Here is an 18,012-nt window from a genome sequence, read left to right on the forward strand (position 1 = left end):
AAGACATGTGCATTTTCAAACGTTCACCAATGGTGAATTTACAAACCTTTACTAACTAATTTTATATTGTAAAGGAAAAGTCAAAAATCTCATCTGCTTGTGTTTACCACAGACCTTATTACCAAAAACGAATTAAAAAACCCATTGACTTCCAGACCAGGGAACCCTGATGTGCTCAAATGCCAACTCATTTCTGGGTTCGGGACTCATTCATGGAATACAGTATTTACAGGAGCTACATGTACTCATGTATGAGGATTCCAGGGAAAGTTTCAAAGTAGAGGTCTTCAGGATACACACACATTATTTTATCAAAAAAGCTTTTATTGAACAAACCCACAAAGAAAAATTACCTTTATACATTCATATATATTTGATTTATTTAACGCTTCATACTGCAACTCACTGAGGCAGGACTGTGTTTTTCCAAACACCATGGTAACGTAATGCAACCCCCGGTAAGGATATACATAACGAAGCACTTCAGCCCCTTCATGAGACATGCTCGATATTTCAGCAGGAAACTATCAAAACAAAGTGGAAATGAAAACCTTTGGCATTAGCACTGACTGTCAGAGAACGTATTGCCAAAATGATTGACGGCTGATGTGCAGCCACCTCCCTACAGAAACACACACAGGAAAAACAAAAGGCTCACTTTCCCTTCTTCACATCTCATGTCACAACGTGAAAGTGACAACCAAGAAACAGAAGACTCCTAGAATACTGTATCTCCATAAAGCGTCATTGTGGATTATCATGTGAATACATTTCTATCAAGAGTGAACATGAAGCTCTTACACCAGATAGCCGAGTTTAAATTAATTTCAGGGTCGCTAAAATATCTTATTGTAACTTCAACATAAAGTGACACTTCTGCTGCCACTGTGTCCAATCTGTAAGGAAATGTAATAGCTCTCTGGGCTATAACAGTAAGACGCGTAACCATTTGTTGACTCTTTCACATTTATAAGGTTGACAAAGACCAAAAAAAAAAAAAAAAAAAAAGGATATAAATGGCAAAGTGGGGAAACAAATGCTTAAAACTTGTTTAGACATTTTCTTATACACACACACACACACACATCACATGAAACTGAGAACAGGGAGGGGGGGGCACGCACACTTAAATAAATTCAAGCATACTATTGCCATTTATCTCACCAGACTGAGAAATGTTTGGGGGCAGACTGCACCTACATCATGTGGTCGGACCAATTTTTTTCTGTGCAATTTACGGAAGTTTTGTTGACAGCCAGTTAGCGTGGTTTGGTAGCTTGCAGGATTGTAAGATCCCGCGTGGAGATTTTTGTAAACAATGTTATGTTTACACTGAGGGTTTCTCACTTCAACACAATGCTTGTAGGCCTGGGGCCAGCGCATGTTTAATGCCTTCCTTCCTCGTTAATCTTTAGCAGAAGCCATTTGCTGCCTGAACCATCTTCGCTGCTACAGTATGTGCATTCCCACCACCAACAATCATAATGGAATGATAGTTGGTGAACGGTTCCCTAAGGCTGTCACACAATGATCAAAAGGAACGAAGACAATTCAACTTTCTATGGTGCTTCTCTGGTAAACCGACCAATGAAATGCTGCCTTTGCCCCGACCGATACAAGATTTGCGAAGCCAATACAGATATTTCAAAGACATATCTCCACTTCAGTTCCTTGTCATTCACTGGCTGAAATGTTTCGGGGAGGGAACAATAACTGCTTGGCTCTGTTCTTTTCTTATGCCATGGCGATAATGTAAAGATACTTTACAGTTCACATATGTAGCATTGGCCTTTTGAAATCTTGCATCTTTAAAAAAAAATCCCACGTCTCATCCCTTTTGCTGACCCACCTGCAAACAGCACTTGCATGAAGTGCAACGCCCCCTTCAAGTTGAAGGGTTACTGAACCTGGCTGAGGCAGCTGGAAGAGGGGCTGCACACAGGCATGTAATGGAGGACAGGAGGCCCCGGAAAATGTTGACTTAACCGGTATGGATGGTGTGCTTGCTACTGAAGAACTTATGAAAATAAATATTTACAGAACAACACGATATCCTGCTGTGAGTGGGGGGAGGAGGGGGTCTCAGTATCTCTTTCTCTCTGTCCTGATTGCATTTGTTCAACAAAGTTCTATGAAAAAAGGTTTTCCAGGAAGTATTTTGTTGGTTTTTAAGCATGATGCTGCAGTGACAGGTGCAGTTGGGTCAGCTGGTGGTCCTGGGTAGGGGTGGGGGGTTAAATGATTTTGTAGGTCAGGTAGTCACGGAGCGGTGTAGGAATGGCCAGCGTCTCCACTTGCTGGGTGGTAGTCAACCGGCGGATAGACATCCTACACATGTGCTGCAGACTGGCAACGCTACGAGGACACTCCCAGAAGAGCACACTACCGCCACGAGTCCTAAAAACAAACAAGAAAACAGGTTGAGGGTAAGGGCACTGATGCATCATAACCACACTGGGGCTCCATTCCAAAACTGGCCCCTACCACCCCTAACATCTGTCCCGATTAACCACCTGCCCTACCTGACCATGTGCTACGCTGTTTTATGTCCCTCATGAAACGCGCCATGTACAAATAGTTCAGTGCAAACATTTACTTGTCAACGGCGCAAAATAAGGTAGAATGGTAGGAGTTTGAGGTCTTTAAGATTACATTGTAATTTACTTTTTATTTATGATTATATATACCAAAGTCTAGAAAACAGTAGATGTGTTCATTTGATTGCAAGGTTTATTATATGTACAGTGACTCTTGCTATAACCAAGCAGCTCATAAACATGGGATCTAAAAGAAATGGCTGTTTTGTGTTAGAATTGGTTGGAGCAATGCTGATTTTAAACCATCTTTACGGAAAGTTGCGACAGTTTTTGTTTCTGACGAAGAGAGGGAATTTTGTTCTGAAGCTTGCTGCTGTATTTACACCCTCCACAAAGGAGCCTCATTCAGCTGGGTGTGTGACTACAGACAGTTTAGTCATGGAGTGGGAGGTGGTAGGGGTCGGTTTGGAATTGGGCCAGTGAATTTAGCAAATCTAAAAACAGCAGAGAATGCATGGTGCCTGCCAATGAAGCCAGCAAGCGGTGATAAAAGACAGGAAAATGGTTCCTCTGCAGAAGTCAATAAGGTGTGTGTGTGTGTGTGTGTTCAGGGCGGAGTGACAGCGCCTTACCCAGTAGCAAGGACACTTCCTTCAGCGGAGAAGGCACAGCAGAGGCCGTTAGAGAGGGAGCCGATGGCCTGAGGGGCTTTCTCCTCGATGCTCCAGAAACGCACCATTCTGAGCAGAGACAGAAAACACACTGCTGTCACATTCCAGTACAAACACTGGAAACTTGATGTTAAAGCAATATTTTGACATTTAAATGTAATTTAAACATAATTATAAACTTTGAATTATATATATTCCTTGTGTTTTAATGATTTGACCCTGCAATGAACTCTCATTGACGGGCTTGCAGTACATTTCCATAAATAACTTGATTAATGCCAGTGAAAGACTGTTTTCCCATCTGGGAGGTACTTTCACTTGACCTTCCTTTTAGATAAGATATGCCAGGAGAAGATTCAGTGTGCCTGGCAGCCCTGTTCCCACTCAGCCGCAATTATGACTATTCCTCAGAATAAAAAAAGGAAAATAAATATCACCTTATGTCGGAACTAGATATTTATTCATGTGGTCTTAATCCCCTTCTGTAGATTCCTAACAATTTTGCAATAGTTTTTTGCTTGATGGATGAATCTTACGTTTCATTAAATGTATTTACTGATTCCCTACATTCAATTGTTGCTACATAAACCATGTCTGGCAGTGTCCTCCCTGAAATACTTTCAGTGGGAGAGCTCTGTTTTTTCCCCACAGTTGCCACTTCCCAGAGCTTCTTCCTGCCTCTCTTCTCAACATGTATCTGCCAACTACCCAGCCGTCAGCCATCACAGATATTAACTACCTTGTGACAGTCATGTGACCTATCCAAACACACCAGCATACAGTAGCTCTTTTCTCCCTCGTCCCATTAACACTCATGACTCTCTGCGAGATTTAAAAACAAGCAGAAGCACACAGTGAAGCTTTTCTGCAGCGCCATGCTGTTTAAATATCAGCCTGCGTTAACTGAATGAAATGTTCTCTACCGAAGTCAACAACTTCACATTTTTAAAGTTTCCCCGAAAAATGATCAGATCTTCCTCATAAGGAAAGTGAGAAAGCAATAAAACCCTAACCAAACAAACAAACAAAACACAGAGATAGAGGTAAAGAAATAAAGTAAAACAACAGGTCAATGAATGTAACTTTAACTCTGATTCTGTGTCGTACCTGTCATCAGTGATGCTGGCGAGGTGGCGGCCGTCAGGGCAGAAGCTCACAGAGCGAACCCAGCGGTCATTGGCCCCCCCGGCAAAAATGGGTGATGGAGGAGGGAAAAGATGGCTGGAGAGAGGAGAGCAGGGGCTTAGAAACAGTATTAGTGTCATAAACAGTTGGTGCAGAACTTCCCTTTACAATTGATAAGCATATAACTTCTAAAGAAATAACACATCTGAACACTTCAGTAGAGTCTGGGTTTTGCAATGGAGTGGTGCGGGAATGAGTCCTAGGATTTTACTACTCAGTTGCACCACTTATGTAACAGACAAGAAGAGTATGTGACAGACAAGAAGAGTATGTGACAAACAAGAATAGTATGTGACAGACAAGAATAGTCAATTCTAATGTCTAACATTTAATGTGGAGAAAGAGATGTCCTGTATGGGTTGATTGTGCGTTGATCTGTTGGTAATGCCTCGGGGTTCCGGTGGGCATGTAAACAAATGCATAATGCTGCGCTATACTTTGCGGCCTCACCCGGTTGCATAGCGACGCTTATTGTTTAGGTGTCTTTTGATAAGCAGGTAGTCATATCATTAGCTAGAACTAGCTAGATCTGATCGATATGGACATAAACACGAGTGAAGTCTAATCTGACGGGAGATAATATCGAATCATATCAATTTGTTTTAAAGCTCAATAAATAACAAAGACCTTTGACCAGCACTTTTCTCATTTTGTCCGGAAGATTTAAACTTTAACGGACATGTTGACCGGAAACTCTGCGTCAGACGGTGTTTCTTGCAAGATGTTGCGTTTGGCTTAACAGGTTAACCTGTTAAGCCCCAAGCCTGTTTTTCAGGTCTCAGGCTCGAAAATGACATTCCCAGAACAAATGACTATAACTTCACTTCTTAAAAAGGGTTAAATTAATAATCTTTTTTCACAAAGCAATGATAAGTTGGATGTAGAAAAGTCAGAATCAATATAGATGTTTTTATTTTAAAGTAAATTCAGATTGAACATAGTAAAAAAACGTAAATTATAGTGTCCGTCCAAAAAAGAAAAACGGATGCTCCGATCGATTGGCCGCCGATCATTATCGGCCGATATTCACTCTTAATAGTTTGATCGGTGCTCTCTATAAAGGCCGATCAGGAGAGCAGGAGCTGATCGATATGGACATAAACTCGAGTGAAGTATAACCGGACGAGAGAGAGAGATCAGATCAGCTGCTGCTGAGTCTGACGGAGACACGCAGCTCTGATCACCTGAAGCCCCGCCCACAGTTTAGCGAGCTGCATGAGAAACTGACGGGCTGTCAGGAGAGAGGGAGAGAGGGAGAGAGGAAAAGAGAGGATCCGTTTCTCCCGTGTTATTATTCAAAGTTAATGTAAACTTTTGAATAATGTACTTCATCTACTACAAGTACTTTGTTTGAATGTAATAATTATGTTGTTTGTGGAAGCGCATCATTTATTGAAAAATGAATCTGAACTTTTCGATCTGTTACGATTATAAACTGAAGCAATATAAAAATGAGCCCCATTAACTGAGTTTTAAACATCAGCATATCCGGTCATAGTCCGGTAATTACCTGCTAACGGAAACTCTGCTACACAATTATTATTATTGAAACATGACCGGTAAGTTTCAAATTTGTCCGGTAAAAAATCAATTATTTCCGGACACTTGACCGGCAAGAAAAAATCCTAGCGGAAACCCTGCCCTGTATCAAGATTAACCTTCAGCAGCGTTTTTCTAATTTTAATGCCATTGAACACAACTTTTGATCAGAAAAACAGCAAAGGTAAGACATATTTGCCGTTTTGGCTCAGTAAAGCTAGGCTGTGTGTTGTCTGGGTTTGCCAGAGCTGCCGCAAGTTTTGGTCGCACAGTGATGATACTTATACCTCTAGAACAGGGGTGGGGAACCTCCGGCCCCCGGGACCATTTGATACGGCCCTCGAGGTAATTTATAAACACACGCAAAAAAAAGAAAATTAAAGAAATCTAGACTGCAAAAGAATTCAAAAAGCGAGTGCCTGTTTTTCCTGGCCAAGGTCAGGGTCCTTGAACACAACACGAGCCTAACGTGTCATATGTCTCGTCTGACAGGGGTGCAGTTCTGCCGGAGAGCACCAGAACGCCGCTCCGCCACTTCAGAAATTGCAGTACCCATAAGGAGCCGTACACATGCCGCAGTTTCTGCGTGGCTGTGTCTTTAGTTGAAAGCCCAGTGGCGATCTGTTCATCTGTCATACTGATCATACAGTCAATACCTTTGTTGTTATTAGCATCTGGTTAGCTAGCTATGCTAACGAATATAAGAAGCTTTTTCACCAACCAGTGAGGTAAAGGCACATCTTTATATGATCATTATAGTTATAAAAAAATAAGAGAATAAAGTAAACGGGTATAAAATACTATATGACAGTAAAAAAAAGTTGTTATTAATAAACAAGAATACAATTTGAAAGGGGAGTGATTTGTAAAATATCCATAAAGAAAAATAAATCTGTTTACAGTTCCGTTTCATATGTTGAGAGATGTATCCATCTCCTAATGTTGCTCTCAAAGTGCACCAGATCCAGAACCCCCTAGAGGAGGTTAGGTAAATCATGTTCATGGATAGGAAACTAAATACATTTGCACACATCTTGTGTCCATATCTTTCTGTTTTGTTGGTCATGCCACAACCGTGCACGTGCATGCGCGAGTCATGGTAAGATATCTGGATTAAGAGGTTGCTTTTTCTTTGCACAGCATGAAAGAAAGGCAAAATGAATGGGCTGTGATTTTAGTATTTTTAAGCAGAGGTCAATAATTTGTACGGCCCTGGAGGATGTTGTAAAAATTGAAATGGCCCTTGAGAGGAAAAAGGTTCCCCACCCCTGCTCTAGAATCTGTGGAATCTCAGCTTTAAAATCTGATATCTTGTTTGTGCATATCCGATAAGTAATAAAGTATTTATAACGTGAGTTCTGTGCCAAGTGCGTTAGCATTTTTTCGCTCGGGGCTAATTCAGACGCTCGGCGTTAGAGTTGTGTTTTGGTAAAAATGGTTCATATCGTCAGCGTTAGCTGAGTTTCTTCCCGTTAAGTGGGTATGACACATTAATAGAGTGGCGAAGTCACGCCCATCTACTTCCGACCCATGGGACCTTATTTCGGAAAAATAATGTATTGAAGTCAATGGAGAGAGAAAACGTATCTTTCGATCCCGTTTGAATTGTGCCATGAATTACACATATGATGTTTGTCAATCTTAAAAAATCATTTCCATGTCAAAAAAGTCACAGTTTGTCGTAAAACTCTTGAAATATAAGACTATGAAAAATACGCAACTAGAAAGACTACAAATCCCAGAGTTGCGTAAGTGATGTCACAATTGTTTTCCTCCACTAAGAGATAGCTAAGATCAGCGCCATATAGATATCATCTATCTATATGGCGCTGGCTAAGATAAGATAACTTTAACAAGATGCCTGTGTGCTTAGTACCAGGTTGTTATCATACCAGCAATGGGTCTTGCTCGTTCTTTCACTTCCCGTCTGATGAAAGGACCAGGAGTGTCTGGATCAAGCTAGCTAGTAGCTAGCACGTTAGTTAGCATTACAGCCTTGTCATTTTTATTAGCCTTAACATGAAGTAACATTAAGTAACCCAAAATGTTAAACAGTAAGAGTAGTCGTCATATTTCGTGAACCCTTTGAAGAGTACTGTCACCGGTGTGATCATTCTATAATACACAATTTAAGCCCGGGGGAGAAATGCTAACGCTAACGCTAGCATCTACGATCTTCTCTACTTCATGCTATCTGCACAAATGGTTGACATTAAACATTAAAACGACCAGGCAGTTCAGAGAGAATCAAAGGAAGGCAGGCAGGCAGCTTTGCATGACATTCTTCAGGACGTGTTTCATTGTGGTGATAGTGAGGATAGTCAATCGTTTTGTTGACAAGACAGTAGTGACGGCCATCTTGGTGACGTGTGTTGTTGACCAGAGATGTAGTTCATTGAGCGTTTCACACAAACAAATGTGTTACTTCACAGTTTTACGACACATTTTCTTTTTTTTTTACTTGAAAATTATCTTTTAAATTGACAAACATCATATGTGTAATTCGTGGCACAATTCAAACGGGATCGAAAGATAATCTTTCTCTCTCCATTGACTTCAATACATAATTTTTCCGAAATAAGGTCCCATGGAGGTCCACCGGAAGGGGAGGGACTTCGCCACTCTATAGGTTGTTAAATGTTAAGAAGCCCTCAGACGCCGGTTCTTGCACATGTTGCGTTTTTGCCCCCGCCCGCGGGGCAAATGTAATAATAATAATGTAATAATAATAATAGCAATAGCTATAGTATAATAATAGTATAATATATATAATAATTTATATATATAAATTATACTATAATATATATAATATACTATTATATATATATAATATATACTATATTTATATGTATAAATATATATAATATTATAGTATAATAGTATATATATATAAATTATATATAATAAATTATTATAACAATATATAAAGTATATAATAGCATAATAGTAACATAACTATTAATGTAATAATGTATGCTAATACAGGTTAAGAGATTTTCACGTTTCGTTCAACAACATAAAATATGTCAGTAAACACTGCACTGGTGAATGTTTAAAGCTTCTATGGGTTTTTGGAGCGGCGGTTGCTAACAAGTGGCTAAATGAGACAAACGTTATCACGATAAACATTAGCCGCATTTAGCTTAGCAGTGTTGGCGTTAAGTTGTGCGACCGTTAGATAGCTTTTTTTAGCTAATTACTTCTGGCAATCACATTTGAGTTCTAACTATCATAAAAGTGGTGTTAATCAGTGGACATCGTCCTGCTGAAGAAAACGTTTAAGTATCATAAAGAACACAGCTTTAAAGTGATTTCTCCCCCCCCCAATACTTTTAAATGAATTTGTCAGTTGCTAATGGGAATACTGGAATTAAACCACCCTGACCAGTGCAATGATGGGTAATAAAAGCGTTGCAGGGTAGCCTGTTATTTTCTTACCCGAGTTCCAGCAGGATAGTGGCCTTGTGGTGGTCCCATACGATGACACGGGTGTCATAAGAGGCGGTGGCCAACAACGCCCCATCTGGGGAGAACTCACAGGACACCACGTCATTGTGGTGCCCCTCCAGCTTCCGGATCAGGGTTAACTTATCCATGTTCCATAGGAACACCTGCAACGGGAAGAGAGGATTGTTAGAGTCGATGCAAGGATTTGAGAGACATGACAGAACAGATGTGCTACTTTACACTTAATCATTACTACATACACATTTAGCATTTAAAAATTTAAATTAAGCAGAAGGAATTAAAGCAATTAAACAGTCAAGTTATGCTCAGTGTCATTGTTATGCAACCTTTAACCAGGCCCAAAAAACAAAAGAGCACATGCTACACAAGCAGCAAGGCTACATCAAAATACAACTACTACACCTACATTAACATAATAGCTTTAAAAGCACAATCATTTGAATTTATACATATTTAATATATTATTAAAAAATTTCAAGTAAAAAATAGAGAGAAAAAAGAAATAAAACAAGTAGAAACTTAAGGTAACATTAAGTTACTCCACTGGTTTCCCCTTTCAGAGTTTTAGTTCACTGTTTACAATAGGCTCGCAGCTCCGGCAGAAGCCTATGAAGAGACAGATACTGCAAGAGAAAAGAATATTTTATGGCCAAAGGGTTGATACCTCTGGCAAAAACACATATGCACACACCCGTTAAATCATCTGTAGAACCAGTGATGGTCAGAATATGATATTTGTGCCCCAAAATCATGTCACTGTTAATTCGTCAAAAATCGAAAATGCTTTAAAGTGATGCTTGTTAACGAATCCAGTTAATAATCTACATAAAACTTATAACAGTCACATGCAGACGAAGAGTTACGTTTCTCGACTAGCTAGTGTTCTCATTTAAGTTACAGTTAGCATTAGCAACATTAGCATTATTTTCGCCGTTACATTTCTAAGCTGCGTTCATCACAAGTGAGCTGATGGAGTACTGCAGTTAAATTTGTTCCACTGTTGCTGCCAAGAGCTGTCATACTTTTTATTGAAGCAGACAAAAGCCCCAGGAGAACCGCAGATGGAAACACTACTGGCCAATTTGTCGAATGTTTTCTCAATAACAGCTTAGCTCTTATGCAATTTTTAAGACAGTGCTCCGTAAAGACACATGTAACATTTCTATTTAGATCCTTAACCTGCACCATGCTTCCATCAGAGAAAGGGGTTTGTGTAACATTTGCAAATCATTTACAGTAAAGAAGGGGGGGGGGGGGTGCAGCTTGTTGGTTAAACTGTTTTCTATGAATTTTCCATTAGCGGCACAACAATGCTACACAGTATGCTACTAGGGAAACACTTATACTAACAGTTAAAGAAATCCTAGCAACAAAAGAGAAGTGTGTGCAGACAGTGGACGGATGGAGCTACTTAGGATGGGGGGGTGGGGGTGAAGGAAGATAGGTGGGGGTGAAGGGGGGATAGAGGGAGTATTTAATAACTGAAACTGAAATTAAAAATCAATAGAGGGACTGCAACAGCAGAGGTAGACAGACACGGAGCAGCACCTACGTACAGGGTGGTGCCAGGCTGCCCCTGGCCTTGGGGCAATGCGCCCTGTGCGTCCCCGGTTTACACCGGCTGCTCAAAATGTCAGCGCGGCGCTCCCTTCAAAACCAATCACACACTGAGCTCTGCCACCACCTGTGACAGGGAGAGCAAGACACACACTGTAGGGACACACACAGCCTAACAGAGCTACTACCACCAATAACAACCATGAGCACATTGATCTAGAGCTGCAACAGTGCATAAAGTCAACTGATGGGCGGGGGGGAACCGGTCTACAGGATCAATATCCAGAAACATATCTGAGGTAAGTGCTGACGAAATATGGAAAATCAATTCAAAATGTAATGAATTTTAAATCTGACCCTTGGATCGTATGCAGGGTTTAACACGAGGTCACAATTGTCTCAAAGCTGCCATTATATATTTGAAGATTCCCCTTATGTAATGATTTAAAAATGTTGTTTGGTTCCCCCCACTTCAACAGAAATACAATTCTGATATATTACAGGCCCTGATAATTTTTTTTTTAATTAGCATTGAACAGAAATGTAAATGATCATGGTTTAATTTGTATTCAAATGCCCTGTACCAAACAATGGATTTTTGATTACGCAATACTTAAATTACATTTTTACCAAATATTGCGCTTACTGCTATCTGGATAATGCACTAATAGACATCATTATACCGATAATATTTCCATTAATTGTGCAGACCTATTTCAGTTGTAGCTGAATTATAAAATGTAACCAGTTTACCATACATGTTCACACTATAATTTAGCTATATAACAATAGTGAAACAGTGGTCTGCTGGGCATGCAAACTTCAGAACACCAAAAGCATGTTTTTTGCACTGCAAACAAAACCAAACAGAAGGCACAACTTATCATGACACTGAGCAGTTTGTTCTTAGGGGGGAATGGGTGGGCGGGGCATTTGTAAGTTGATTGGCTATCAATTACATCAAAATAAGTAAAGAGGAACTTGTGTACATACTGCTTTGCCTGCACCCACTGAGCACAGGATGGAGGAGTCAGGGGAGAAGGCGCTGCAGTACACCCAGTTCTGATGCCCCCGCAGAACCTTCACCATGTTACCTAGGAAACACAAACAACGTTATCTCAGGCAGGAGCAGGACACAGAGTACTTCACTGTCACAAACAAAATTATTTTCTATAGCGATTGTAACTTTTTATTTAAGCCTGGGAGTTTAAGCATGCTGAGACGAATGTGTAATCTTTTTACATTTGACCATATCAATGAAATTTGATTTTGTTTCATTTAGCTAGCAGGATGGCCACATAATGGGTCCATTTTTAAGTGCATTGCAAAGGGATTATGGGGCACCATTTGACATTTAAAGGGTACAGATCTAATTCACCTCTAAAAGAAACATACCATCATCTTTGAGGTCCCACACGCGGAGGGTCTTATCTCTGGAGGCAGACACCAACATGAGACTGCCATCGGGAGCAAAGGTCAAGTCTCGCACTAATTCAGTATGATCCATCAGATTCAGCAAGAGTTTTCCTGCAAAGAGACAAAGGAAACCGAGAAATCATGAAAAACTCATCCATAGTGAAGTAAAGCTACCCCTCACTCAAGCCGAACGATTGTGCAACACAAAAAGTCAGAAAACAAATGTTTAAAAGAAGCAGCAAGAACTCCTATTCTGTTCTGGTAATGCACACCTACAGGCCTTAAAAAGTGTAAGTAAAGAATTAACGCTATACACAAACTACATCACAGTCACATGACTTATTGTAAACACCACTAATCTAAAGGTGATTCGATGTGATGAGGTTACGTAGTCTCATTTAGCTGCTTACCTAGTGCTGTTTTAAAGACACATAAGAGCTTCAGACGATTAACGAGTTTACTGACGTATTTTATGTCATAAAACAAAGCGTGAAAATCTCTTAAGCTTGTCTTAACCAGAAACCTTATGACTGGAAGCTAACAAAACACGCGAAAAAAACATTAGGTGCGTTCACACCAAGTACTTTGCCGTATTTAGTGCCGGCACTCAGTGCCCCGGCACTTATTACCCCAGGGCATTTAGTACAGATCGTGTTCACACCGGAGTACTTTTCCCTGAGGGAAGATTACGCAAATGAGCCGCTGACGTCACTTCTTCTTCTGCTTTGGGTTTACTGGCAGGCCGCAAACCACTTCACGGTGTATACTGCCACCCGGAGTCCACGGCCGGAAGTCCCCGGAGTTGGGGACTGGCTTCAGTAGAAGCTGCTGGGACTCCCAGCAGCTTCTTCCGAGTAAATCGTCAGAACGCCGACACCTCCTCATCTCCACCGCTCCCATGTTTTATTTTGTGTTGCCATAAGTTAGTCTTTCTGCGTTTGTGCACTGGGTGAATGCTAATGCTAATAATGCTAATGCCAGGATAATAAAATGGCGGCTCTACAAAACATTTCAGAGTTGTACGGGGCGTGGTTTGCAATTCGCCCAGCCAATCAGAACTGGGGCACTTTTTCCCCCCAGGAGAGTACCATCTCTCAGCAGGCACTAAAAATGGGGGTAAAAGTTCCCGAGATTAAGTGCTCTTTTTGGTGTGAACGCGACATAAGGGGTACTAACGGAACTAAACGCGAAAAGTACGGTGAAAAGTACTCCGGTGTGAACGCGGCTATTGACTTCAAGACGAGGGAACCAAAAGTGCTAAAATGTTAACTCATTCCAGGGTTTTGGAACTCATTCCTGCAGATCAATATTACCTCATCTGATAACAAACTCATGAAGCTATTTCCTCACCAGTGTATACATCCCAGATCTTGATGCGACCGTTGTTGAGGCCCGTTGCCAGTAGCAGCTGGTCCTGACCGAACTTGAAGCGGTGCCACTCGATGTTAACGCAGCGGCTCTGCTTCTCGGGGACGGACGAGCCGAAGGCCAGGCCCCAGACGATGTCACCGCAGTCGATGGTGTGTTCGAGGGGCTCGTCGGCCGTCTGGATTTCCTGGCCCCCGTTGCTGTTCTGACGGGACAAACGGCGAGGGCTCGAGGCATTGGTGGCCTCTCCATTGTGACCGATTGAACTGCAGTGACAGAGAATGGAAAAAAGACACAAGAGGTTCAAGGTTCAAGGTTCTTTATTGTCAATCTGACATAGTTACAGAGTAATTATGTAGTTGAAAATCTTATGTCACAGGCTTCTCCAACAATGCAACATAATAACATAACAATAAGAGCAAGAGCAATACAAAAAGAATAATAGTTATAAAATAAAATAAAGTTATGATGTGGAATAGTGCAATAGAGTCTATATACAAGTTATTGGAATTATATATATATATATATATATATATATATATATATATATTAGGTATTAGATACATACTACTGAGTAGCAGATGAATGTTTGAAGTTGTTTCAACAGTTCAATTTTTTTGAGAGACAGTCAAGATGAGCAGTTGGTCTTAAAACTGAATGACTAAATAGTCAAAAATACTTCCACATCTGTTGATGGGGGCTCTTTATTTAGTTATATCATTAATACTGAAGTGTAGCTAACTCTGCAATAATCACATTGCATTTCCTATAACTTCTCATCCATGAGTGGATGCACACTTCCTTTTGCGCAAAGATATGGTAAAGGTTTCCATCATGAATTTGCTTATTGCTTAATAAGCTGTAGGGTATTTGGAGTAAAAAAAAAGAAAAGAGTAATTTAATTTTGGAAAAAGACATGCTGCTGAATTTTTGGGATTTTTGAAGCGAAGTGAATATGTGAAATCACAACAGGAACACAGGAGTGAAACTAAACTCCAAAACACAGCTCCTAAGGCACCAAAATCTAAAAACAAAAGCTGAGATGTTCCATCTAGTCTCCAGCACAGACACACTCAGTGAGCTATTCACTGCTGCGAGGCTGTAGTGAAAACAAATGTCATCACAGTTGGCGTTGATTAAGCGGACCAACCCAGGCTCATGGAAAATGTGTTCTGCACTTGTTTTACAGATAGTGTGAGAGTCACAAGGCCCTATTGAGTGGAAAGAAAAAGGGCCCATTAAGCAGAAAGGGAGTCAATAATAAAAGCCACATGTCCAGGCAGAGGAGCAGTGGAAGAGTTTTGCTTCTCCGTATCTTTCTTAACCTTTCCTATCAGGACAAACTCTAAAAGTTGTGAGCATGAAAGTATGCTGAATCAAGCAAGTGCTAGAAATACATGTTTGAGAATAATTCTGCACACAGCCTGCGAAAGCAACAGGTCAGCAATTGGCATAATACTATCTGCATCAAAGTTCAGCTTTTTCTTTTCTCAGTGGAAATTGATGGTTTACTAAATTACAATAATTTACCTTACTGCAGATAAGGTAATTACATTTGAAAATAAAATCCACGTGCAAAATCTTGTGTCCTTTATGTTTTTTGTTGGCTTTCTTTTAACAGCCTGTGTTGTTAAAGCCCTGAGGTTGATTCCTACACACTGTTTAGTGGGAGTAACTGAGTGATTTGCAGTTTCTAAGGGTACTTACAAGTTCTTCAGACATTTTGCCCAGGGAATGAGCCTCACAATGCGATGCCCCTGAGACCAGGCAAAGTAGGAACCATTAGGTGCAAAGGCTACTGTCCACGTCTCTCGTCCAGACTTCTGGTCAAAGGGAGCAACAGGCACCAGGAGTTCACCGATGAACTTTGCCTTTCCTAGAAGAAGAAGACTGTTGCGTCAGCTACACCCATCAAAAGATTTCCAAACATCCCAAAGTAACCTCTTCACTCAGAGGCATGAGAGGGCTTGTCACTGATGCGGGCATCTGATTGGCTAACTATGTCAAACATAATATTGGTACAAAAAACAGGTGGGGAAACTTTACAAGAGAAATGGTCAGAGAATAACAGAATAGGAATACTCTTTCACAAGTAAAAGTCATGCATTCAAAATGTTTCTCAAATACAAAAGGTATTGGCATCAAAATATACTTAAAATACCTAAGTTAAAATAGTCATTATGCAGATTGGTCCACTCCAGAATAACATATGTTATGATTATAATTATTGATGCATTTATCAAAGCTGGTAAAGGTGCAGCTAAATTGAATCACTTGGTATGCTGCAGGGTAGATTGTGCATTTACAACAGGTGTGACTATAGAATGGTTTTATTTTTGTTTATATTTCACATTATTAATCCAAATCCACAAAGTGACTATTTACATCTGAATTGTAGTGGAGTACAAGTACAAAGAAACAACTAATTTAAATACTAAAAGTAAAGTACAAGTATCTCACAATTGTACTCAAGTACAGTACTTGAGAAATGTACATAGCTTCTCTGATTTCACACTACTGTATGCTACATTTATGTATTTTTTTATAAATACTGTTACTGGTGCTTTTTATTGTCCACCTGGATGTGTATTTTTGTAATTTGTGTAATTTCCATTTATATCTTTAATATTTTATGCATGCCTCTTAATATGTTGCCATTATTCGCTCTTCACTTTTGCTGTAACGATGCAACTTTCCCCTCTGTGGGACAAATAAAAGGTATTCTAATACACCACTGGAAATTGTCAAAATGCTAGGTTACGTAATTAATGCAATTACTCAAATGCATATGTATTTTAAGTAGAAACTATCAATGGTTAGTTTTCAATTTTTTAACAAGAAGCGTGAACTACGTGTCGGACCATGTATCACTCACACTGATGTTAGGCTGTTGGGGGAGGGACGCTTTAACCAAGAACCCAGCATGACAAAAATCAAACATTGACCTACTTGAAAATAAACAAAGCGTGGACAGTGACAAAACAGTCACACACACGTTATATACATAGATTGATTAAACAAAGCACTCGCTAACTGAGACGGTGCTAACGCTAAAAGGCATGAAGAAAGCTAAACTGAGAGCTAGCTGTGATGCTAAGCCCCGAGACTGCACATCACGCAAGACCACTGAACACAAGCTAAACGAGCTAACTACGTTACACACCCACATGCTAGTTAGTTGCATTTTTAAGGTTTGAAAGAACCGTTGAGAACAACAATTAAACGGTAACGGGTTGGACTTACCTATATCATTTTCGTTTACAGAGTCTGGGAAGCTTGCCGCCATCTAAATAAGGGCACAGACCTAAGAGAAAAGCCAAGCACGGAATGTAAAGCGGAAAAAAATAGAGGAAATTAGCAACTGGAGCGGACCGCAGTTCTTCCTCCTCCGATGTCGGTTGTATCCCTTCGCCGAGCGTTAACTTCCCTGGTGGAAAAATCAGTCGTCGTTCGCTTTTTGTGAACCTCTCGTTTTCTTTACTTTTGTCGATAATTTGCTTTATTTTACGGTTCAAATTCCAGTTCTATATTCAAACAGCTCAGGTAACAAAAACCGGTTTAACATGAAACTGTAGAGTTTGCTTTTGTTGGGTGCAGTACGGACCCTGGTAGTACAATGGCTTCTAACCACAGGCTGATGTTCATCAAGAGGAGGAGTGACGTAGAACATCCTACGTCATCACCGTTTCCATGGTAAAACTGTTAACGCCTCCCCCTGGAATTCTTTCATTGTACTACCATTACCGCCACCCTGTGGTATTTCACATATTTTATGTGAAAGCCATTTATATTTATGTTTTATACAGTCTTTGGTAGAAATAAATAATTCCATACTATGTGAAATGTTAATACATGAGCAAATAACATTTTTCCTACAGATCTCATACATTTGGTTGTGCCAAAGATATGCACTAAATTGAACATATTAAATATTCCAACACAGAACAGCAAATTAAACAGTCGGCTACACTTTAAACAATATACTTGAAACTTAATCATTAATAAAAACTAAAATAGCTTCAAATAAATGTATATAACTTACACAATCTTAATTATAACAGCCTCTTTATTAATTAGGTTTCATGTTCAACTATGTGTTCCGGGTTTTACCTTTTTACTTTAAGACAGATTTTCCTTCCATTATCCATACATTTAAGGTTGAACATTAGTTGACCTCCTTCAATATTGCAGTGTTAATTTAAGATCAAGTTAAAATGCTGATCTTTGTGGGAATACATTTTGTATACAAAAACATATTTAGCCTACTTCAC

The 18,012-nt window shown here is 40.0% G+C and overlaps 1 protein-coding gene across 1 annotated transcript; it reads right to left on the reverse strand.

The window, feature by feature from the left end:
* Positions 1 to 302: 302 nt before the first annotated feature.
* wsb1 (WD repeat and SOCS box containing 1) lies at positions 303 to 17,379 on the reverse strand. Its single transcript, XM_034112977.1, has 9 exons — positions 16,985 to 17,379; positions 15,449 to 15,617; positions 13,724 to 14,007; positions 12,353 to 12,484; positions 11,951 to 12,051; positions 9,371 to 9,543; positions 4,316 to 4,429; positions 3,170 to 3,277; positions 303 to 2,397 (listed from the first exon to the last, which is right to left on the reverse strand). Exons 1-9 carry the CDS (start codon positions 17,025 to 17,027, stop codon positions 2,235 to 2,237), a joined length of 1,287 nt encoding a protein of 428 aa, XP_033968868.1. The 5' UTR covers positions 17,028 to 17,379; the 3' UTR covers positions 303 to 2,234.
* Between the last annotated feature and the right edge of the window lie 633 nt (positions 17,380 to 18,012).

The sequence above is a fragment of the Trematomus bernacchii genome, unplaced genomic scaffold (assembly GCF_902827165.1).
Source record: "Trematomus bernacchii unplaced genomic scaffold, fTreBer1.1, whole genome shotgun sequence".
Lineage (NCBI taxonomy): Eukaryota > Metazoa > Chordata > Actinopteri > Perciformes > Nototheniidae > Trematomus > Trematomus bernacchii.